Raw genomic sequence first — 27,236 nt, 5'->3', positions numbered from 1 at the left:
ATTGTTTAAGTACCAAGCATAAGTCAGGTGTTTGTAGATCAAAATCTTCGTGTCGTGCATGTCAAAAGCGCCATCATTCTTTGCTACATTTTGTTACGGATCGGGGCTCGCTGCCCGCGCGCGATGCGCCCGCGCCCCGTAGTAGCATGGCCTCACCCCCGCTCCCGTCACACAGTGGCGAGGCCGTGGCCAAGCAGAGTGGTCTGTCACTTTGCGCGCTCAGTAACAAAACTGTGCTACTAGCAACTGCATGCGTTATTGTGTATGACGCATTAGGTATTAACAACACTTAGTTCGATGTTTATTGGACAGTGCGTCCCAAAGTAATTTTATTACTGATGAATGTTGTGACCGCTTAGGTTTATTAAATGAATTAAAATATTCATCTACGATGGTAAAGGGTATCGGTGGCTCACAAAAAAACGTTAAGGGTTCAGTAGAATTTAATATATTTTCTCGTTTTAATTTTAATGTTCACTTTAATATTTCCGCGCTTGTTGTTGACCGTATTACGGACAGTTTGCCTTCCGTTCCTGTCAATACCGCCGCATTTTCACACATTAAAAACCTACCGCTGGCAGACGGCGAGTTTGCCATTCCTAGTAATATAGACGTACTTATAGGTAGTTCTATATTCCCGCACTTGCTATTGCCGGGTATTGTGCATAGCAAGCATCGTAATATTCCGCCTGCGATACAAACCGTATTAGGGTTTGTAATCATGGGTTCCGTACCCACTTTTAATTCCGCATCGCCTAATTCCGCATTATTAAATACCGCATATACAACGTCATGTTGTTCCGTGATTCATGATCGTATGGACACTCTCTTCCAAAGTTTTTGGGAATTGGAGGAGATATCCGCGCCGCCCGCTCAGAGTGCCGATGATCTCGAGTGTGAACATTATTTTCGCGCCACCACTACTCGTGATGATAGTGGTAGATATATCGTATCCCTGCCGTTTCGAGAGGACGTGTTCTCCTTAGGCGACTCTTTCGCTGCCGCACATAGACGTTATTTATGTCTAGAACGTAAGTTGGAAGCGTCACCTCATTTTCGTTTTTCTTATAACGAAGTAATTCGCGCATATATTGATAAGGGCTATTTAAGTCCAGTTAAATCGCATCAAGACAATTCACTTATACCCTCGTACTCGTACTACATTCCACATCACGGAGTGCTACGAGAGGATAAGGTCACCACTAAATTGCGCGTGGTTTTAGATGCCAGTTGTAAAACGACATCTGGTCGTTCGTTAAATGATATATTGCATAGTGGTACCAACCTACAGGGTGATTTATTTAGTATTTTAATTAACTTTCGTCTTTTTAAAGTTTGTATTTCCGCCGACTGTTTTCAAATGTTTCATCAAATAGTTGTACGCGAACCCGATCGTAGGTTTCAGCGAATTTTGTACCGCTTCAGCACCGATGATCCTGTGACTGAATATGAATTTAATTGTGTATGCTTCGGACTGAGGTCGAGTCCATTTCTCGCGCTCCGCGTTGTTCAACAACTAGTTGAAGATGAAGGGGATAAATTCCCTGCTGCTGCCGCTGTTGCTTCGTCTGCACTATATATGGATGATATCGTATCTTCTGTTATGACAGATGAACAGGCTATTACCATTAGCAACGAACTTATTGCACTTTTTAAAATGGCACAGTTTGATCTCGTAAAGTGGACGAGCAGCTCCCGCGACGTGCTTGCTCACATCCCGGATACACACAAAACCCTCAGTGACAAATCATTCGATAATTCCACCCCGCACAAGATCTTAGGTCTATTTTGGGATAACTCTAATGATTCTTTTAAGTTCAAGGTAATCACGCCAGACGCTATATGTACTAAGCGCGCTATTCTCTCCGCTGTTGCCCGTTTATGGGACATTTTAGGTTTCGTGGCTCCCGCTATTTTGTACGCCAAGCTCCTTATTAAGGAACTCTGGTTGTTGAAATGTGATTGGGATGCTCAACCCCCGCATCATATCATCGCAGCCTGGAGACAGTTCTGTTTAGAACTGCCCTCGCTTAATAGGCTTCGCATACCGCGACACTTAGGTGTGGTTGAGGATTGTCAATTGAATATTTTAGGATTTGCTGACGCTAGTGAACGTGCTTATGGCGGTGTAGTCTACCTACACATTCAGGTTGATAATAAATATTTTGTTCAATTATTATGCGCCAAGTCAAAGGTCTCGCCTGTAAAAATTGTATCCATCGCGAGATTAGAATTGTGCGCAGCCGTATTACTCGCAAAACTACTTCGTAAGGTTGTTGATACTATCGCACCACGGTATCCTGTGAATAATATATACGCCTTTAGTGATTCAAAAGTGGCTCTTTGTTGGATCCACTCTTCTCCGCACCGCTGGCAAACTTTCGTTGCCAATCGGGTAGTACAAATTATCGATAACGTCCCGGCAGACTGTTTCTATCACGTTGCTGGTTCCGATAATCCTGCAGACTGCCTGTCTCGTGGACTCACACCAGACAAGCTAGTAAACCATCCGCTATGGTACACCGGACCTTCATGGGTATTAAGTAACCCGGCCGAGTGGCCACATGCTGTTAATCACGACTTATCGAATGAAGACATTCCCGAACAACGGACTGTTATACACACATTAATTTCAAATACCTCTGAATCACTACTTTACGCGCTATCTCAACGCTTTTCTGTATATTCTAAATTATTACGGACTATTGTTTATATATATAAATTTATTAAACGCCTTCCTCGTAATACCGTTATTACGAGTGAAGACTTAGATTTTGCTGAAATAAAGTTAATCCGCGCCGTGCAAGAAGTATATTTTGCACATGAGTTTAATAATTTAAAAAATAATAAATATTGTTCTTCCGCTTTAAACAAGCTCCGACCATTTATAGACAAGGACGATGTCATCCGCGTCGGTGGTCGCTTGTCAAGTTCCGCTGAGGATTACTGCACTAAGTATCCTCTACTTTTACCGCGCCGCGATCATGTTATCGATATTCTTATCGATTTTTATCATAAGAAGCATCTTCATGCTGGACCAGAGTTACTTATGTCCTTACTCAGGCAGAAGTACTGGATCCTGTCCGCTCGCCGCTTAATACGTTATCGCATTCATAAATGTAACGCTTGTTTTAAAATAAAACCGCGCCCTACGTTTCCACTCATGGCCGATCTACCGAGCCACCGCGTCACTCAAGTTGATAAGGCATTTACGCATGTAGGCTGTGACTATGCCGGTCCCTTACAGTACACACCTATTCGTGGTCGGGGGGTTAAAAGCCGCAAAGCATGGCTATGTATTTTCACTTGTCTGACAACCCGTGCTACTCATATTGAAGTTGCTACTGATTTAAGCACGGTTAGTTTCTTATCCGCACTTAAACGATTCTTATCTCGCCGAGGCCCGATAAACTGTTTATATACGGACAATGGAACATGTTTCGTGGGTGCTCGCAAGTATCTTCGCGATTTATATAAGTTTCTTGATGAATATCGCCCGCATTTAGAATTAGAACTTTCAGAAAATCGCATTAGTATGAAATTTATTCCTCCCGCTGCTCCCCACTTCGGTGGAAGTTGGGAAAGCATCGTAAAAATAGTTAAAAATAATTTATTTAAGGTGATAGGATCACAAATTCTCTCTTATGAGGAACTTATAACAGTGCTTTCTCAGGTTGAGGCACTTATTAATTCGCGTCCACTCACAGCTAGAAGTAGTGACCCCGCTGAGCCGTCTGCTCTTACGCCGGCTCATTTTTTAAATACTGTCCCTCTTTCATCCATTCCTGCGCCAGAAGCTAACACGCACGATTTAAATCAACGCCATTCCCTTCTGGATAGCATTGTACAGTCTTTCTGGCGCCGGTGGCGAATGGAGTATCTGCATCAATTGCAGACACGCGCTAAATGGAATCTTCCATCAGTTCCCATTAAGGAGGGTACTGTTGTAATTTTAGTAATAGATAACGCACCGCCCTTTTCATGGCCATTAGCTGTCGTTGAAAAGGTACATCCTTCCAAAGACGGAACTACGCGAGTGGTCACTGTTAGGACTTCAAAGGGTAGCTACCTTCGCCCGGTAGTTCGTTTGTGCCCATTGCCGCATCAATAGTTATATATTTAATATAAGTAAAATTTAGATTTAGCTTAGTTATATATAACTTTCATTCATATATCGTATTCACATAACCTCAGATAACTTCCCGCTTATGATTAATCTTATACGCATTAATATACCGCTCATTTTATTTATATATATCTTCCGCATACTGCTATTCATTTCCCAGTGGTATATATATGTATATTTTTTTTAAAGGCAACCCTTTAAGGCCGGGGGAATGTTTGCGCCACAACTAGTTTAAATGCACATCTCGTGTAATAGACAAGGACAGACATACTCACGATCTAGGGCCGAAAGGAGCCGAGTACGCCCGCGCCATCGCTGGAAAGAAAGATGGCGCTTCTTCTTCGTTTCCCGCTCGTGTCTGAGAAACGCCGCTCGCACATAATTACGTTTTATAATAATTGAATCACTACGATTTAATAAACTATTGAATTGTCAAGGTGTATATAGATAGTGTGCAATATTCAAGGTGTATATACACTAATTTCCGCCGCGCGTGTTGTGTGTGTGATCAGTTCATCGATCATCATCGTCGTCGATCATCGATTCCTGCACCAAGACGCCATAGCAGAAAGCCAGGTACGCTCGTAACTCCTTACTTTGCCCGTGATCTGTGACGACAGTCTTATCGAAGGAATATATCTCTCGGGATACATATCCCTAGGGAACCGCTTTAACAGACAGAAAATCTCAAATAAAGAAGAAAATCTTAATATACGTACTTAGAAAAAACAAATCTCACCATGATATTATACTCGATTTAAATATTTTACGCAGTGAAACTGCAAAAAAAAATGTTATGCCATCAAATTAAATTATATTTCCTAATAAATAAAACCAAATTTAGAACTTCGGCAAGCTTCGGCAACTGTCAAATCTCCAAGTGAAAGTCTGAGAAAAGAAAATAGTACATATAACGATATATGGATTTTTAGTTAAATAATATTCGACTAAACTAAATATATTTTTATTTTATAGTAAAGTACACATTCTAAGCATTCTAAAATGGTATCACACTATATGACTTGATATTGTTTTGATACTATAAACTTGTACCAAACAAATTTAAGTTACAAAATTATTTTTGTATTTTTTTCATTCCTTGACTTTAGAGGCTCTATTCTATGAAGTATGAATAGTCAGAGATTTGAATCATATTTATAATGATAGAGTAACTCTTTGGCTACAAGTTGAGGTATTATATATGCACATCCACTGAGTTTTAGAAAAAGTATTTATGAGATGGCTTTCTTAGGTGAGTTCCCACTGTGCGCCAGTCGAGAATGATAAGATGACCATGAGATCAAGTCAGTTAACCAATCGTAATAAATTCAGTTACTCAACTAATCACGATGTTTTCTAGGGGCAATCGCATGGAAATCAACCTGACCTGGTACTTTTTAAGGTTTAGTTTTTTTTAAGGATGACAATGGAATGGTGCACCCGCTTGCGCTAACGGTTTACGCTGGCGGCACCAACGGAGGGTAAAATAAACATTTGGTCAGGTCAGTTAGCCCATCGTGTCAAATTCCCCATCACTAATCACAATGGTTTCCAGGGGGAACCACGTGGAGATCAACCTGACATGGTACTGGGTTCATTAGTGCACATAACTACCAATAAAAGAAGGCGATCTACAAGGAATCTTATTGCAATAAGATACAGAATTCCTTTTCTTTTTCCTTCTACTTCTACAGTCCCGAAATATGTATAAAAACAATTTACACACTCAAAAATTAACAAGTCAATCACAGACCGTTAGCTGTGAAACGGTTACGTGTTGGAAATTTTTAAACATCAGCGTTATTTAGTTATGCGGCGCACGGGGCGCCATTCAAAAGCGGGACGAACAGAGCCAATTATAATTTGCTGGAAAATCAAATGAAGCGACACGTTGGTGAACTTTTAACGGCATTTTTTATACTGTATAGGTAACAAACAAGGATACAATCTATCTACCTTTTACCTTTACCTGGACGCGTAAAACAAAAGGAGTTTTACGTGAAAACTATCCCACAATTTTTTTTTTATTAATAATGGGATTGCGCTTGGTCTTACCTCATCTGATGGTAAATGATGGTAAGACCTAGGAATACAACCTATCTACCTTTTACCTTTACCTGGACGCGTAAAACAAAAGGAGTTTTACGTGAAAACTACCCCACAATTATTTATTTTTATTAATAATGGGATTGCGCTTGGTCTTACCTCATCTGATGGTAAATGATGGTAAGACCTAGGAATACAACCTATCTACCTTTTACCTTTACCTGGACGCGTAAAACAAAAGGAGTTTTACGTGAAAACTATCCCACAATTTTTTTTTATTAATAATGGGATTGCGCTTGGTCTTACCTTATCTGATGGTAAATGATGGCAAGACCTAGGATGTAGCGTGGTTACCCAGAAGATATCTATTCACCATAGACTTGAAGAATCCTGGGTTGTATTTCTCCGGGAACACAAAAGCTGGAAGTGTGTTCCACTCTTTGGCAGTGCGTATTAGGAAGGACGATGCGAACCGCTCAGTGCGAATGTGCGGAATTTCCACGACGTACGGATGAAGTCCCAGTATTCGTCGTGTAGTTCGGAGGTACAGTTACTCTGTAGTAGGTAAGATAAGAGAATGCATTCCGTAAACCGTTAACGCAAACCGTACACCATCCTATACAGATGACAACATATCAGTAAATAATTAGTTTATTAGCATACAACGTTATAATTTATTTTTCTCATTGCTTTCTTGATGTAATTATTTTAGAAATATGAAAGCGTAGCGGTTTTTGTATTGATTGCCGCATGCATTCTTATGTAAATGTGCAAGTTTTGACGTGGTCTAGTGTTTTGAGTAGTCATGCTCACTAAGATGTCCAGACTTGTGGCGGCGTGGTGGGCCGGGTCATTGGGCTCCCTAAAATATGGTCGAACGCAGTGATGGCTGGCTCATCCGTCATACTCGTGAACTGGTGCTGCTTGTAGGGACTGGTCTGCTCTAATAACTATGACTGATTTCCTCTTATTAATTGTTTAACCAGTTGGTTACATATTCAATCTTTTTACTATTTAAGTATTTAATTGAATTACTGCTAATTGGTGGTTTGTATTCGCACACTTAAACTTAAAAATGTAAAGTAATAATAAAATTATTTAAAAGAGCAACACGCAAGTTTCTTTCTCGTTCTTCTTGTGATGAGACAGTTTCCGAATGAGCGGTAGATTAAAAAAATGTAATGACTATTCAAAAGTGCTTCAATGTAAGTTTATTTGAATAAATGATTTTCTATTCTATTCTCCTATTTCATTCCATAATATAAAAAACAAAATGGGTATTAATAAAATATAATTTTCACGGTTAAGTCAATCCGTTTCAATCATGATGTGATAATATTACCCACTGATTAAAACTGCATTACAGTATGGTTTTTTCTCACGGCGATCCCCCCAGTTTAATGCAAGCTTTCATTGATGGCGATAATCCCATATTGTGTAACATACACCGGTTTGTTTGTTTGATTTAATAAAAATCTTTTGTTACACTAAATAAATGGATTTATACAGTATCCCTCTCTCGACTCAGTTCTCTCTCTCTCGTTCATGCCACGTCTTTATTCTAATAAATTTTAATTTATTTTTAATAATATTTATAATAAAACCAAGAAGAATAGACAAAAAACTCTGTAATTATTTCTCTTTTAATCTAAATGTGTTTTTTTATAAATAAACTATTTATTGGTCTTCACAAGAATAATTTTAGGGTGAATAAAGGAATTACATGTCTAAAAAATACACGGATTTATGGTGTCTCTCTCTCTCTACTCGGATCTTTCTCTCTCTCTCCCGTTAAGCTACTTTTGTATTCAAAATGAGGCATAACATCAACAATATTTCTTCATGTACAGGTATATTTAACAAACAGTCATTTTTTTATTTCCTATTAGATCCAAATAATTATGTAAAAAGTTCCTTAATTTCTATAAAAAAAAGTCGATAATTGAATACGTAGTCTTTTAGTAAATCCAAAAGAAATCCGTTTGTTCGCGTGGCACGAGCCGCCAGTGCTGATTCCCTTTCAGCCGTCCTTTCCAATTACACGTTAAGAGATATAATGGAGAGAGCCCGGCGTGTGTCTCGCTTGTTTCTTTCAAGTCCACACTAGGCGATTATTACGGCTAAATGACCGCCTTAAGACGCCCGCTTCGACCGCAAGTCAGAAGCGGAAGCGTTTTTATTATTTTCTCAATAACTACTCTCATGAGTACACCGTTATATTACGTCTTATTGTTATTAACGTTGAAAAAATTAAACGCTAAAAAATAAAATATGTTATTGTTCTGTCTTTAAAAGTTTTAATACTATTTGCAATTGCTTGTCTTTCTTCTCTACTGAATCTGTATACTGAACTGGATGGTAGGGAAAAATATATAATATAAAAAAATCGACGTTTATAGGCTGCTAAAATATCCTACATGAATAAATAATTTTTGAATTTGAATTTAACAAAATATTTTTTCACACAGCGCCATCTAGGCCCAAAATAAGCAGACTTTGTGATTATTGGTATTAGACAACTGACAGAAGTACTGGATTATTAGATTTTTTTACTTTTTAGAAGTACTTGATTCTAAATATATACTTAATATATGTATGTTGTATAGTTAAAAACAAATACATAAAAAACACCCAGACCAATACAAACAATCATTCTTATGAATACACGTATTAGCATCTCGCGAGGAAGCGAATCCGAGACTATTTAAACTAAAGCGATGAGCTAAACCGCTAGATCAACAAGGCAGTCTTAATTCATGCAATTTTTTGGATGCAACCTTCATTTTCGTAAAACCTCAAAGCGTTTCTCAAAGTGTCTAATCTCTTGAATTAATTGTTCTGTGGACGATACAATAAGGAGAAATCTTTATATATAGAAATTACGTGTCAAGTTGTTTGTCCGCGATGGACTCCTAAACTACTAAACCGATTGCATATTTGATTTGCACATTGTGTCCAATTTGATGCAACTTGAAAGATAGGATAGCTTACATCTCAATTTATAGTCGCAATATTATTTAACCTTAGCCACAGCATCGCGTGGCCGGTTCTGCTAGTCTAAATATATATAACTCAAGGTGACTGACATAGTGATCTATCAACGCACAGCCCAAACCACTGGACGGATCGGGCTGAAATTTGGCATGCAGGTAGATATTATGACGTAGGCATCCGTTAAGAAAAAATTTTGATTAATTTTGCCCCCAAGGGGATAAAATAGGAGATGAAAGTTTGTATGAAACTTTAAATTTTAAACCGATCGGACTGAGACTTTGCATGCATAAAGCTACTATGACGTAGGCATCCCTTAAGAAAGGATTTTGATAAATTCCAGCCATAACTGGACAAATTAACGCGAGCGAAGCCGTGGGCAAAAGCTAGTATATAATAAAATTGTAATTTAGTGTAGGGGCAACATTTCAACCTTTTGTTAATGACAATAGAGACTCAAAGGTACCAAGTCTAACGATCCACACGTAAATTAATTTGTTAATCGCTGACTGCTTGTAACTTGCGCCACACTAGAAGGCAGGGAGACACGGAGGGTCCTGTATTGCCATCATTATAGGAACTCATCTCCTCGATATAGAGAATTGATAACTGAACCTTTCAGACGGGATGCTGCGATAGTTAAAGGAAAAAGTATCAAAAGAATGAAGTTTTATGAACTGATTGGGATCTGCCTTTGGTATTATATGAATCACGGATGGCAACTTATCAAATACAAGATCACTAGTGAAGCATCTCGGCTTTATGCGTACAGTTTACGAAGGAGAGTCATATATACATATATGGCTTCCGTGATCTAGTGATCAAGTACAGCAATTTAATGCCAATACTCGCGGGTTCGATTCCAGGGTTCGATTTCGGTGCAAGCATTTCTATTTATGAATACGTCCTTTGTATATTTATAAAAATATTATATATATGTATATTATCCAGGACTACAACGCAATCTAGATATCAATATTTAGATACATTTTACAATTTTTTTTTGCGTAATTAAATAAATTATAATCAATTCCCAAATAACTAACATATTATAAGCTGTAAGGGTGTAATTTATCTTAGCCTACGTCATAGTAGTTTTATGCAAGCAAAATCTCAGTCCGATCGGTTTAAAATAGACGAAGTTTCATACAAACTTTCATCCCCTATTTTATACCCTTGGGGATAGAATTAATCAAAATCCTTTCTTAGCGGATGCCTACGTCATAACATCTACCTGCATGCCAAATTTCAGCCCGATCCGTCCAGTGGTTTGGGCTGTACGTTGGTAGATCACTACGTCAGTCCCCTTTGAGTTGTATATTTAGATATATTGATGAAAGGTTATATTTAATACTTAAATATTCCCATAAATATTATAAAAACAAATAAATAAGATACAATTAAATAGACTAAAACATACTAGAATGTATAAATAAATGTACACGCGTTTATATAACAATATACCACTTGATTTCTTCCTTCAAATGTAAATTGCTCTACATATTAGGTATACTCCGAATTTGAGGGGCAATCCAGACATTCGCAGATCCGATTTGAATAAGAAAGCAGATTAAAATTAACATAAACCGGTATTTGTTACTTAAAGTTCTCGTTGCATTATTTGTTAGTAAGACAAACTCTGGAGACGCAGGCGAGATGTGATTACATAAATTTAAGATGTTACAGTACGAGTACACTCGTGTATGTCTGTGGGCAGTGCCTGAAAATCAGTGGATAGCTTTCTTATACCAATATGGTGAACAAGCATACGGCCCATCTCATGGTAATTGGTTACCATAGCCTATGGACGTCTGAAACACCAGGGGTGTTACGTGCGCATTGCCGCTTAAGAAACCTTCCTTAAAAACCCCATGCTGTAGTCTCGTGAGAAAATCTTGTCAAGTAGTTTATTCCACAATGTATGTAAGAAACCTTAATATACCCTCCTTAAAAAACCCCAAGCTGTAGTCTCGTGAGGTAAGAAGTCTCGGCAGGTAGTTTATTCCACAATGTATGTAAGAAACCTTAATATACCCTCCTTAAAAAACCCCAAGCTGTAGTCTCGTGAGGTAAGAAATCTCGGCAGGTAGTTTATTCCACAATGTATGTAAGAAACCTTAATATACCCTCCTTAAAAAACCCCAAGCTGTAGTCTCGTGAGGTAAGAAGTCTCGGCAGGTAGTTTATTCCACAATATAGGTACGGGAGTAACCTCCTCTGAAACCTCACTGTCCGAGACTTAGGTTCTAGCGAGTTCGGATGAATTCCCTGTCGATGGCGAGCGGTGCGATGGTAAAAGGTAGCTGTGGGCATCATGTCGATCAATTCCTCAGAACACAGTCCGCTGCTTGTATGCTGCAAACAATACACTGAGGTGCTGCATTTTTGCGTATGGGCTATACACACTACGTTACTCACGTTTTGTTTTTGTACCCGTGTTAATACTCATAGTATCATAACGCACACTCCATATCGCGCATTCAACCGGGCGCTTGCACACCGGCGCCCCCGGTCGTCCCTCCGATCGATCCCCCGTCCAATTCAAACGGGGATCGATATTACGACGGCCTGAGCCGAGGTTCGAACCCCTAGCGGTGCCCTCAGACTAAAGTCGTATCCGTCAGGCGGGAGTTGGCCTTCAGCCGCTCCATAAGTCCTTCCGCGGGTTTGGAGTACCATCTGTACTCGCTCCCTATCGTCCGGTGGAGCTGCAAAGGCCAGCTGCGGCCAATAGCATTAGAGAGTCCGAAAAAAAAAGCCATGACGCACCCGTCAATACTGCGGCTGCGCGCCGTGCAATATTCTGCATCTGTGGTGCATTACGTTTGCGCGGGAAACACTATAAAGGAAAGACAACAAAATGGCTTCTTCTGCAGACACACTGATTAATAGTTGTATTCCTGATTTTTAATTATTTTATACTATTCTACATAACTTCAAATGTCAGCAATAATATAAATACAGCCCCTTGTGACATACCTAACAACATTATTTACTAACAGTATTGTATTTTATCTGTATTGTATTGTATTTTGTTGACTGACCAATGTAATTGTGTATCTACTTTTTAATTAGACGATCTAGCACACCGCTTTACGTCCGATGGTCGCGGGTTCGATTCCTCGCACGGCAAAAACATTTGTATTCATGAGTATGATTGTTTGTATCAGTCTGGGTATTTTCTATGTATGTATGTATTAACGAAAATACGACTATAGGGAAAAAAGATTATAATGTAAAAACTTGACGTTCATAAGCGGCTAAAATGTCCTACATGAATAAATGATATCAGAATTTGAATTTGAATTTGAAAAAAAACAATCTATGTATTTGTATCAGTTATCTAGTAACCACAACACAAGCTTTAGCTAGCTTATCTTGGGTCTAGATGGCGCTGTGTGAACTGTCCTGAGATTATTATTATTATAATTTTTCTTGTTAATATTACAGTGCCTTCTGTGTCCCTTTAACGTAAATAAAAATTGTATCTATCTATCTATCTACACTGAACATCGTTTGCAGCTGTAACGAACGTAAATATTCATTAAAAAATTATAATTACACAATATTTTCTTATTGTAAATACAGTAATTTTCAGTATAAACATAAAAGGAGGTTTCTACACTGAGCAATTTCTTCCAGACAACCTCGGGGTACATTATTTAATTACGATACAAAGAACATAAGATATTACTTCTGTTATTCACAATTATGTAAAATAACAAAGATTTCACGTTCTAATGCAAATAGAAGAAAAAATTCTGTGTAGGAAGCGCGATCGTGTATTATTTTGCGCTCCGATATGCCAGAACAATGGATTTCAACTACAGATAACTAAAAGTAAAAAAAAAAATAATAATAACTTTTTATTGCGCATACATAAACATAGGACAGTGAGTACAAAACAATGAAAATAAATGTTTTACAAAAGGTCTTATCGCTATCAGTAATCTCTTACAGACAACCTGGTGTTATGGTGATTATATTTAATTCTAGCATTCGTAGATGTTACAAATATTTGAACAGATTATAAATTATAACTTATTTATCTGTATTAACGGATATTGCTTGTATGGACTGTTTAGGTTGCGAATACTAATTAGATTTCCTGTTTTTTGCAATAGCATATGCTGGCGGTCACTCTATTCTCCCAAATTTGAATTTAAATGAATCTGTATTATTGTAAACATGTACAATAAAAAATACGAGCTGAGTTTCTTGTCAGTTTTTCTCATCTCGAAATCATTCCGGACCATATTAGACCATATTGGACCGGATTCATAATAGACCTACATGAATAAAGATATTTTGAATTTGAATTGAATTTGAACGTTAGTCCCCCGATCTATAATATCTATATACATACATAAAATAAAGATATATATCATATGATGGCTAGAAAATTATGTCATGGAAAAAACAAAATTAATTCGTGATCCATATTGTACGCCTCTTGTACTCTTTTATTTCACTGTCCAATCCGAACCTTGTCATCAGACATAAATCAAGTAAACCATGACAATGTCAGAACTAACATTGACGGCCTCTATGATCTAGCGATTGAACACACCGACTTGCCGACGAAGGTAGCAGGATACCATTTTTTTTATTGTATAAATCTTGTGTTTTCAAAATAAATTAAATGATAATTGACTACCTCGGTGATCTAGGGGTTTAGCACACCACTTTACGTCCGATGGTCGCGGGTTCGATTCCTCGCACAGCACAAAAAATTGTATTCATGAGTATGATTGTTTGTATCGGTCTGGGTGTTTTCTATGTATAACATGTATGTATTTAGGAAAAAAAATCTATGTGTTTGTATCAGTTATTTAGTACCCATAACACAAGCTTTAGCTAGCTTAACTTGGGTCTAGATGACGCTGTGTCAATTGTCCTGAGATTATATTGTCATTATTATTATTTCTTTATATATATATTATATATCTCCCTTTGATGGGGTAATAGACTGATCATTGCGGGTAAAAATCACCAAACAATGATAGTATAAATGATGAATGATGAGGATGGATAATTTTTAAGTGGAAAACAATTTTTTTTATTATTATTATTAAATCAAAATATCTATTCATGTAGGTATTCTATTAATGTCTTATGACTGTTATGATATGTCAAATCTCCCTGTCAGAATCTAATGGGTGTCTATGTCGAACATTAAATGAAAATCCCGTGCATGAACAACTATTGCCATGCGCGTTTGGTTGTAAATAATCGTTAAGTAAGCTTTACTCAATAAATATGATTTAACAGTTATTTTGAATTTATTAAAAAGTAATTCCAGTATATCTTTTGTTATCTTATTATGTAATTGTACTAAAAACTATAACGTATCATAATATCATTCAAATAATCGTTAAATGGGTTCAATAAATATGACTTAACAGATGTTTTGAATTTATTAAAAGGTAATTCCAGTATATTGGAATTACCTTTTAATAAATTCAAAACATTGTTTTGTTATCTTATTGTGTAATTGTTCAAAAAACTATAACGTATCATAATATCATTCAAATAATGGTTAAGTGGGATCAATGAATGTGAATATAATAAATTTAACAGATGTTTTGAGTTTATTAAAAGGTAATTCCAGTATATCTTTTGGTATCTTATTGTGTAATCGTTCTATGAACTATAAGTTAATATTATAGTTGCTATATGTTGGGGCCGTCTGAAATAGCGAAACAGTGGGTAATCACTGAAGTTCATACAATCGACACAGTGGCAAATAATATTTGCATACGCCTCAGGCCGGGGATGTGACACTGTGTAGTGTCGACGGGGTGGTTCGTGCGAGCAAACTTTGCATGTCTATACATATAAATAAAATTGGAGTGTATGTTTGTAATACTGAAATAACCATTTTTTACTACATACATATGAATATAAATACGGTAGGTACATACACTAAAATATCATATTCACTATTTTTGTCTGCCTGTCTGTTTGTTATCTCTGAAATGGCTGCACCGATTTTGACAGGACTTTTTTTGGCTGGTAGCTGATGTAAGGAGTAACTTAGGCTACTTTTATTTTAGAAAAATTCTTTTATTTTATTAAAATAAAGTTAAATTCAACGCGGACGAAATCGCGGGTACAGCTAGTACATAATAAAATGGGAGCTCGCTTGTTGTTTTAGGCAAGATTCAAACTGATATTTCAAAGAAAGGACTAGTCAACTAAACTTTGTACGGACGTCAGCCGAATTGGATGTTACCTTTTTAGGATAAATCATCACCTGATTCCTTATCTCTTGGGGTCGGCGTAATATGTTTTTCTCTTCCATTCATCTCTATTTGCCAAGATTTCATAACCATCCACATTCATACAACACTTTCTTTAAAATTCCTGTCTTCATTTCCACACATACATGCCGAAACTTTTTAGTATAAAAATTATATAAAAAATTATCGTGTCACAATATTATTTAATAATAATCTCAGGACAATTCACACAGCGCCATCTATGTAGATCCAAGTTAAACTAGCTAAAGCTTGTGTTATGGGTACTACGTAACTGATACAAAAACAGATATTTTTTTCGTAAATACATACATAATGTACATTAAAAACACCCAAACCAATATATATACAAACAATTATACTCATGAATACAAATGTTTGTGCCGTGCGAGGAATCAAACCCGCGACCATCGGACGTAAAGTGATGTGCAAGACCGCTAGACCATGGAGGTCGTCACCAGTCATTTCATAACCATCCACACTCATATAACACTTTCTTTAAAATTACAGTCTTAATTTTACGCATTACATGCCGAAACTTTTTACTATAAATCTTGTATATAAAATTCTCGTGTCACAATGTTAGTTACATAGTAACTCCTCCAAAATTGCTTAGCCGATTTTTATGAAATTTTATATGCATATTCAGTAGGTCTGAGAATCGGCTACGATCTATTTTTCATACCCCTAAGTGATAAGTATTGTAGGAAAGTGATAACTAAGATTTTTTTTTATTTAGTAGATATTTTTTTTATTATGTGGCAATAAAAATATATACAACCCTAAATGTTCTCTCTTCTATCCCCAACCCCTATTTTTTAATAGCGATTTTATTTTATATGGCAATACAACGTTTGCGTGATCGGATAGTATATTATAAAAATACTTGTACCCCATAAAATGGCCAAGATACACTTTGTACAAAGTCGTCTGTAGAATCCATGTTTCTTCTATTTTAAGGAGGGGTGAAGGGTGAGAAAATGCTGTTCCTATTTCAAAAGAAATTGATTGAATTTACTCAACGTGTAGTTAGGCGATTTCCTACACATATTTACATCTATTTTTCAGGATTTTCGTAGGATGGTAATAGTTTTTAAGAATGTTCCTTGTAAAACACGAAAGTTCGAGATAGGTAAATTACCTGTATTAACCATAAAATTATTCGTGTTAAAAAAATCTATTTTTTTTTTGTTTTTTCTATACTTTGTGTCTTCTGTCAGTTAGATTAGAAAGAATAGCGTGTTTTTTATGGATTTTTTATTTTGTAATCAAATATATATATATATATGTTGAGAGGTACCATGGATAACATTTGTTGATATGATGTCAGTTGTGCTATTTATGTATATAGGTGACGACTACCACTTACCGTCAAGTAGCCTATATGTTTATATGGATTTTTTGGAGATACAGAAATCTTAATTATGCTAAAAATCTAGAGAAAATTAACAATACTATACTTATACTGTGTAATAAATACTATATACGAATAAGAAAACTTTCTTGGTCAATACTTTTAAAGGACCAATTTTTAGTTTTTTTTTTGTTTGTTTGTATTTAACTTTAACTTTTTGTTATCTATTTGCACAAAAGATGATAAAAGACAACTAAATTTTTTTATTTGTTTCATTTTTAACGTTAACTTTTTATTACTTATTTTTACAAGAGATGATAAAAGATAACTAAATCAATTTCAGTGAAGTGGGTCTAATATTTATGTTACATTCTTAGGTTAGAAAACGTATAACACTACATTTGGTTCGTTGGTTCACCATTTGTTTGAATATCTCATCGGACGGGACGGACAATCCGATTTGTAATGCCCGATCGAGTTTACCCTATAGGTACAACTTACTTGCAAACCTTTCGAATTCTTTACAAAATTATGATGAATATTGTAACTCAATTTATATAATGCACCCCATTTTCTAAATCCTTATTGAATACGAAAAAAATGTATCGAATATATAATTGTATTCCAGAGCTCAAACATATTTCTTTACTAGCTGTGCCCGTGGTTCCGCGAAATTTATAGCATATATTTTATTCTGATGTATAAGCTATAATACTGTGAAGTTTCATGAAAATCTGTTCAGTAGTTTTTGCGTGAAAGAGTAACAAACATCCATCCGTACTTATCCGTATTTCGCATTAAGATACTGTAACTCAATTTATACAATGCACGTCTTTTCTAAAACCTTATTGAATGCGAAGAAATGTATTAGAATGATATCGAATATATAATTATGTTCACGAGCTCAAATATATATTTTTTACTAGCTCTGTCCGTGTTTTCCGCGTGAAATTTGTAGCCTATATGTTATTCTGATGTATAAGCTATATTACTGTAAATTTTCATGAAAATCCGTTCAGTAGTTTTTGCTTGAAAGAGTAACAAACATCCATACTCACAAACTTTCGTGTTTATAATATTAGTAAGATATTGTAACTTAATTTATACAATGTACGCCATTTTCTTAATACTTAAAAATATATTCGAAATGTATACAATATATAATTGTATATAAGAGCTCAAATATATGTTTTTTATTATCAAATGTAGAGTGACTTCAGTTGTTATTGAATTTTGGAGAAGTCAAGATCAATTACGTCGAATAAATTAATCTTTTCTTAGTGAGACGTATTTCCAGATGTGGATGAAGCCTTTAAAATGAGTGTGCTTTTTTATACCACTAATATGGTAATCAAAAATTAACCATTTACCATCAGATGGGCCATATTTTTGATTACCTTAAGAAACCTTATTTATAACCATACTCCTATACTCTATAACCATTTACCATCAGATGGGCCATTAGAGTATAGGAGTATGGTTATAAATAAGGTTTCTTAAGGTTGTTTCAGGCCTATGGACGCTTGAAACACTCTTAAGAAACCTTAATATACCCTTCTTGAAAAACCCCATGCTATAGAAAAGGCAGATAATTCATACCACATATATTTTGATATTTATATTCATTTACATTGTTACAAATACCTGCGAAGTTGATATTAAAAAAACCGTTCCGGAATCTTCCTTAGCCCGTCACATTTTATTATCTATGGAGAGAAAAAAGTAAAAATATTTCTATGTCGCCATTATTTGGCGGGTTTCGCAGTCGGCTGACAAACAAAGGGTGTGTGGGCAAAAAGTTTGACAGCTCGTTACGGGAGGCTAGACGAGGGGCAGGGGCGGCCCGCGGGGCGGGGGCTACTAATTGGCTACCTGAGGGACATTTTCCAGCGATCACTGCTTGTTATCTACTTGTTTTTATTGTGCTCAAACACTCGAGATAATCAATGTCTTGACGTCACATCCGAGTCCTGCAATTGACAGGTATTGTTAAGCGGGACTTGATGATTTTATATTGCAACTGATTAATTTTGTTAAAAAGTAATATCTATTATACAGTGCTTACTTCGGGTTCACGTCACTTACTTAGGGTATAGGCAGAGAGATTAAACTAGAACGTTGTTACACATATATGTATTAAATCTTATTAATATCATAAACTTGAAAGTATTTGCGTCCATCCATACTCGTGGATGGATGTTTACTATTTAACTCGCAAAAACTACTGAACGGATTTTGATGAAACTTTACAGTAATATCGCTTATACATCAGAATAATACATACGCTATAATTTAAAAAGATATTATAGTTTGGGAAATATAATGATAAATGTCACGTGTGATATAGATGCAGTTTCGCGGGACAGCATTTTTAAACTCCAGTCATATAATAATAATAATAATAATAATAATAATGTATTTATTATCAGGCTTAATTGCCCACTTTGTTAGTATTACAGATTTCTTATAATTAATGTTAGTACGTACAGACTACAGACACAAAATACACACACAAAAATAATAATAATACAAATAATATCAAAAATTAATATTAAATTAAGTTAAAATATAAATTAAAATACATTCACATATAAATCAGTATAAAAATCACCGCTGTACCATTCCATTAGAAATAGTACAGCAGTGATTAACATATGCACAGTCCAGCCTGCCCGCAATCATGCTCAGGATGCTGTTGGTACTGGCACGTACCCTCCGCACCAGGGATGCGCATCTTTTCCGCATTGTAGCATAAAAACAATCCACACGGTACTCCGCGAACATCCCTGATGCACTGCAGTTTATAGGTACATCAGAATGACACATAGGCTATAAACATGCGGGCGAAACGCGCGGACACAGCTAGTAAGTAAGTATGTAATATAATGAAAGCATAGACATAAAGGGAATGCTATTGAACAACCTTCAATAAGACGCCGAGGTTTTAAAGTAAGTTAACAGCGCAGGTACCAACCCCAAAATACATTAAGAAAACTCCGTCGGCAGCTATTTAATCTTAGCAATTGCCCCAAAAGCTTATCAAACTTGTTTCAAAGTTTGCTTATTACAATTCAGCGTACGAGTGCTGGCAGGCCACTCATGAAATGAAATTACATCGAACCGCGCCCGCCGCGGCTTACCTCTAAACTCGGCACATTTTTAAAAAGCATTACATCATAGATTAAGTATATTTTAGTTGCGAAATTTTTACAGAACGTCACTACCAATATGAAATGAAATGGTATTTATTCTATAGATGCTCAGAAACAAAATACTCTTAATTACAATCGATTAAAAGTAAAATGAACAAAAACAATAAAACATACATAAAGTAAAACAAAAGACAAACTTACTTCTAAACTGGACACATTTTTAAAAAGTATTAGATCATAGATTAAATATGTTTTAGTTGCGAAATTATTGCAGAACGTCACTACCAATGTGAAATGAAATGAAATGGTATTTATTCTATAGATGCTCAGAAACAAAATTAATACTCAATAATTACAATCGACTTAAAGTAAAAATGAACAAAAACAATAAGACACACATAAAGTAAAACAAAAGACAAACTTACTTCTAAACTGGACACATTTTTAAAAAGTATTATATCATAGATTAAATATGTTTTAGTTGCGAAATTTTTGCAGAACGTCACAAACAATATGAAATAAAATGAAATTCGGTAAGAAAATTTTATTTCGGTAGATGCTCAGAAACACGACCCTTAATTAATTTAAAAAGTATTAGATCATATTATTCACGAAACTTATCTGCATAGTAACGTCGCTATTGTATAGATATTATTTAATTTATTTATATGTATATATGTATGTATATATATGTGTGTATGTATATTTTATATATAATGATTATTATGTAGTTATATGTATGTGTATATGATATGTAAATTGTACATCCAACAACGAATTGTTATACCTCGACCAGACACAGTCTAATCACTCCTCTCCATCCTAAGGTTGCCTGGAAGAAATCGCTATTTAGCGATAAGGCCGCCCATTGTTACCTCTATATTATAATTATTTTGTTATTATTTTCTTATTTAATGTACATATTAATTTATGTAATTACTCTTTCTGTGAGAGGAACAATAAAGTGTTTTTCATTTCATTTCATAGATCATAGATTAAATATATTTATAATAAAATAGAATGATATGATATGATTTAAAATAAAATAGAACAAAAACTATAACACACATAAAATAAAACAAAAGAGACCACCACTAAACTCGGTACATTTTTAAAAAGCATTACATCATAGAATCAATAATTTAGTTATGCAATATGTGTAGGACGTCACTAACAATATTAAATAAAATGGGATTGATTTTGTAGATACTCAGAAATAAAACGCTCACAATTACAATTGACTTAAAATAAAATACACATAATATAAAAAAAAACCCAAACTTACCTCTAAACTCGGGACATTTCTAAAAAGTATTATTACATCATAGATTAGGTATGTTTTAGTTCAAAATATGTGCAGAACGCTAAACTGCAGAAATTGTATTTATTCGGTAGGTGCTCAGAAAATCGACTCTCAATTTACATAAAATAAAAATGAACAAAAACAATAAAACACACATAAAGTAAAACAAAAGACATTACTAAGAATTTCCAAATAAGTATACATTTATATAGTACAATAGTATACAGAAATTAAAACAAAAAAAGAAGTTACATATGTTTGTACCATAATGTTTGGAGCAGTCACAACATATGCTGAGTGGCTGCTGGCTCAATTATCAACTATATAATTAAATTAATTATATTACTAATTACTAATTTTGCGCAGTATTATTGTAATTTATTTATACGTTATTAATCTACAATAAATTTCTTTTCTTCTTTCTTTAAGTCAACATCAGAAGCATTAATTGACTCGCCATGTTAGAAATAAACAGTTATATCATGATTACAATAACTTACAGATAATGGTGGTGCCGTCCGTCCGTGAGACGTTAAACCAATATTTCATTTTAAGCCAGCTGCGAAATTTTATCCGCAAAGTCCTGAGTCAACAATGTCATGATATCTATCAATATTAACGGCCCACTGCGCTTATAAAAATGTTATACTTAATTCTATGAGAAAAATTTCACAATTTTCTATATAGATGTATAGCGTAGTGGTTTAGTGGATTATGACTCCGTTTTATTGATTCCTTTACTGCTTCTCTATCTACCTACTTCTCTCCCAAAGATTGCGAGTTCGATTCTGGGTGACACATATAACTATTTGTTTCAAACTCACGACCTTGGGATCGAAACCAGGTTTTAATCAACTAGATGAGAAATTGTTAGTAAATTTGGAATTTAAAAAATAGATTGTTAGTTCAGATTTTAATTAGGACTACTGCCTCATTATAGGTATATACCCTAACAAGTAGATCTCCACGCGGTCCCCCTGGCGTTCCTTCCAGTAGTGTCCCTCCAGATAAGGGGATTGTTAGTAATGTGGACTAATAACCCCATTGTTAGCAATGTCGGGTTGACCATCACGCGGTTCACCCGTCGAGCATACAATCGTGGTAAATTGCCATTTGCAGATGAGGTAACTGCTCTGACTTCATGCTCATTTGAGCAACCTCCACTGGTGCCCCGTAAGTGTAAACCGTTAGCGTAAGCAGATGCATTCCATTGTCATCCATACAAAAAAATTGCCACTTCTATACCCTCTGCATGTATTTTATACTCTTTGCCACAGTCATGATACATATTGCAATATTGCTAAGAAGAGAAACTTTTACATTTTGCGTTCACCACACCGGATGCGGTACCTACGTCCAGTGTAAACTTTGTTTTTATACGATAATCGTGGCAAGCATACGGCCGATCTGATGGTAAACGACTACCTTTACTATAGAGGAAATACCATGTGTCCTAAATATACCCTTCTTTATAAACCCCATGCTGTAGCCTCTAGAGGAAACCTTGGCAGTTCATTCCACAATGTAAGTGTACGCGGGAGAAAACTTCTCTGAAACCGCCTATGAATAACAGTAATAATAATCTCAGAACAATTCACACAGCGCCATATAGACCTAAGTTAAGCTAGCTAATGCTTGTGTTATGGGTACTAGATAAATGATACAAATACATGGATTTCATAAGTATAATTAGTAAAAATCACGGGATCTTACCACGTTTTATATTTATTTGCTGAGTTCCTGATATTTCGGCAGTGTTTCAACCACCATGATCACGGGTAAACTGTTCATTGGTAACGGTAACGGGTAAACTGATTCTGTTGGGATCAGTTTACCCGTGTAAGATCCCGTGATTTTTACTAATTATACGTATAAATAATGACCACGTCAAGTTTAAAACAGTATATACATGGATTTCTTTTTGTATATAAATACATATTAAACATAGAAAACACCTAGACCGTCACAAACAATCGTACTCATGAATACAAATGTTTTTGCCGTGCGAGGAATCGAATCCCCGACCATAGGAAGTACGGAGGTGTGCTAAACCACTACACCAGCGAGGCCGTCGACAATAGATTAATACAATAAAAAGTCATTATCACAACTGTCATGCCTATCATTTGCGTATCGAGTACCTCCCTTGTTCCCTCTGTGTGTATTATATATATATTCTTTATTGCACAGATAATACAAACATAATATAATTTAGAGACAATGTGAGCAAAGGTGGACTTATCCCTAGAAGAGATCTCTTTCAGTCAACCTAAAACAGGATATGTGGTACTAAGTGGGTAATAACTGGTGCAAACAAAAAAAAATGTCCATACCTAGATACTAAATACAATTCAATAATTAATTGTAGAATCTATAACAAAAGTAAAATACATAAATACATAAACATAAATAATAATACAAATATATACTCTTTGCCAGTCATGATACCCCTCCGATCGATCCCCCGTCCAATTCAAACGGGGATCGAAATTACGACGGCCTGAGCCGAGGTTCGAACCCCTAGTGGTGTCCTCAGACTAAAGTCGTATCCGTCAGGCGGGAGTTGGCCTTCAGCCGCTCCATAAGTTCCTCCGCGGGTTTGGAGTGCCATCTACACTCACTCCCTAACGTCCGGTGAAGGTGTAAAGGTCAGCTGCGGCCAACAGCATTAGGGTAGTCCGAAAAAAAAAAAGTAATGATACATATTGCAATATTGCTAGGAAGGGAAACTTTGACACTTTATTTACTTACTTTATTTTTTTATTATGGTAAATTAAGTTTAATTATTTTATTTGCTCTTTTTTTTCGTTTGTTGTTTATATTGTATTTTTTACATTGCACTGAATAAAATATTTTTCTTTCTTTCTTACACTTTGCGTTCACCACACCGGATGCGGTACCTACGTTCAGTGTAAACTTTATTTTTTCCCAGAAAATTCCATGTAATGGCATTGTTAAATACAATCGATACATACCAGCTTCTTCCATTCGACCGCATTCAGAACCGAGCAGCCAGAATCATTGGTAATCAACGTCTATGTGACAGACTCGACCCATTGGCTTTGCGGCAAGATATTGCATCTCTGTGCATTATCTACCGCATATATCACGGGGAGTGTTCTGAGGAATTGTTCGGATTAATACCAGCTGTTGAGTTTCACCACCGTACCACCCGCCAGAAACTGAAATACCATCCTGATCATGCCTGATCATGCCTGCCATTGCCTCGCACAACCACATTGTGGAATCACCTTCCAGCAATGGTACTTCCGAACCGATACGATATTGAAACCTTCAAGAAAAGAGCTTATTCCTTTTTAAAAGGCCGACAACGTACTTGCAATTCCCCTGGTGTTGCGGGTGGTCATGGGCGGATCATTACCATCATTACCATCATTACAATCAGGTGAGCCGCATGCTCGTTTGTCCCCTGTGTTATAAAAAAAAAACATTAAATACATACTTAGGCAACATGGCAGATTGCCGTCGTCAGTGCCGTGACCACACAGACAGTTTCAATATTTCAATCTCTTTCATTCATTCATTATTTCAGCCCGGAAGAAATCCACTGCTGGACATAGGCCTCCCCCAAAGATCTCCACGACGATCGGTCCTGCTCTGCTCGCATCCAATGCCTTCCGGCGATCTTGACCAGATCATCCGTCCACCTTGCTGGAGGCCTTCACACGCTGCGTCTTCCGGTCCGTGGTCGCCACTCGAGGACTTTACTGCCCCAACTTTTAATATCTTAGTTTTATTATATTAATTCTTATGTATGTCAGTCTATAAGGTATTTATAATATGGGCCAAGTGGCCTGAAATAAATAGATAAATCTATCTCTGACTATTACTTGATAGCCTCTCTGGTCTAGTGGTTTAGCACATCGCCTTACTTCCGAAGGTAGCGAATTCAATTACTGGCAGGGTACGAACATTTGTATTCAGAAGTATGATGATTTATATATGTTTTCTATTTATTAAGTATTAAATAAATATTATTAGTAAAAGTCTCCATTACCATTATTTTCAAAAAATATCATCTGTCAAATGTTGCATACACGTTCATAGTTTAGGATAACAAATATTTTGTTTATTTATTTATTTCAAGTTAATATTAAAACCCCATATCACTACACAGTATAAAAAAAGTAATCGCTGTCTGTCCGTCCCTATGTATGCTTAAATCTTTAAAACTACGCAACGGATTATAAAGTGTTTTTTTTTTATGACAGAGTGATTCAAGAGGAAGGTTTATATATAATACATGTACAAGCCGGGGCGAGAAGCTGGTTTATAAAGTATAATATATACTTTATAAACCAACATGCATATGAAATAATAATAAAATATAATTAATAATATTAACTGCTTTTATAATTGAATACCTGTAAAAAAATCTGAAATTCAATAGCGTTGCAAAAAAATTAATAATTAATAAATATGTTTCAATTGGGCGCACATTCGTTTCCGCCCGACCCGTCCGGACGGTCCCGTTCAATAACACTTGCCGATCGCGCACCGTACGAAATTTAAAAAAGCAACATAGCCGAAATTCGAAATTTAAAAAAGCAAAATGGACGAACACAGCCGTTACTAATTTGACATGTGACGTCACATTTATTCTGCGGCTGTCAGGGGTGGCGTCCGCAGTCAGTAGTAAAAATTAATTGGCCATTTTACTGGACAGATATTTCTGACGTAATATAGGTATTTCAGGGTCGCCAACTCGCTCTTGACACCCCTGTTATTTCAGGCGTCTATAGGCTACGGTAACCTTTTACCATCAGATGGGCCGTATGCTTATTTGACACCTAAGTAATTAAGAAAAATATTGCTGTGCTAGCTGATTTCGCGACTTCATATAACTGTTTTGTTTATAAACCGATTAGAATAAAATATATATACATATAAATAAAATTGGTGTGTCTGTTTGTCATATTGAAATAACCGTTTTTTACTACATGCATATGATTATAAATACGGTACATACACCAAAATAACATTTTTTATAATTTTTGTCTGTCTGTCTGTCTTTTTGTCTGTATTCCGGCAATTCTCTGAAATGGCTGGACCGATTTTGACGGGACTTTTTCGACAGGTAGCTGAAGTAATGAGAAGTAACTTAGGCTACTTTTATTTTAGAAAAATAAAGTTAAATTCCACGCGGACGAAGTCGCGGATACAACTAGTAATATTATAAGAATAGTGTTAGTTACAATTTCTTAAATCTCTCTTCTTGATTGCTCAAATAATAGCATAGAATAGAAAGGTCTCTCATCAATGTGGAACAATATCGGTCTATAGGGTTGACAATTATATCCGAGCGCAGTTCAAAGGGGCTAATGGAAATTTAAATACTTGCTTCCGAACGCGTGTCACACAATGGTCCGCCGTGACAGCTAATTGTCACACTTACAGTATTTTTTTGTCACTTAACATCAAATTCGCTATTGTGTAAGTGCAATCATGTGGACAGGGCTGCCACTTACCTCCTTTCGTTTTTATCACGAACAGTGAACGGCTGGACGTGTGACATATTTGCTTTTTTAAATTCCGTCTGCAGTATTTTAGTAATTTGATCAAGTTTGCACTACATACAGACATACAAACACATACATGTTTGTAATGTATGTACTTCTAAGTATATAATATATATATATATATAAATATAGCAATATATATGCATGTATTAAAAAACGGTTATTTCAACATTACAAACAGACACTCCATATATATACATAAATGCGAATGTAACTCTGTCTGTCGTTATTTTTGAAGCTAGAACGATGAAACTTTTTTATTGGACTTTTACGGGGTTAGATTATTAAATATTTTTCATTATTTGGTCAAGGTCACTATTTTACACGAACGAAGTCGCGGGTACAGTATGGGCATGTAATGCGTAGGAATGAAGATCATATCCTAAGGACGGTGTTACATATGAATGTGGATGGTTATAAGGGTAGAGGAAGACCGATAAAGAGATGGATGGACTGTGTGAAAG

General features: G+C 35.8%; 1 protein-coding gene across 1 annotated transcript in view; it reads left to right on the top strand.

Moving 5' to 3' along the window:
* Positions 1-721: 721 nt before the first annotated feature.
* The window catches only part of LOC131852813 (uncharacterized), a 32,566-nt gene continuing 6,051 nt past the window's right edge, over positions 722-27,236 (top strand). The window contains exons 1-2 of the mRNA XM_059203548.1: positions 722-1,292; positions 1,335-2,680. Coding sequence (XP_059059531.1) covers positions 722-1,292; positions 1,335-2,680 — 1,917 coding nt within the window. The remainder of the gene's footprint in view (positions 1,293-1,334; positions 2,681-27,236) is intronic.

This window comes from Achroia grisella, unplaced genomic scaffold (genome assembly GCF_030625045.1).
Source record: "Achroia grisella isolate CSIRO2021 unplaced genomic scaffold, CSIRO_AGI_Agris_v1 utg862, whole genome shotgun sequence".
NCBI lineage: Eukaryota > Metazoa > Arthropoda > Insecta > Lepidoptera > Pyralidae > Achroia > Achroia grisella.
Note: the sequence above shows the minus strand (reverse complement) of the source record. Positions and strands in the feature narration are given on the sequence as shown.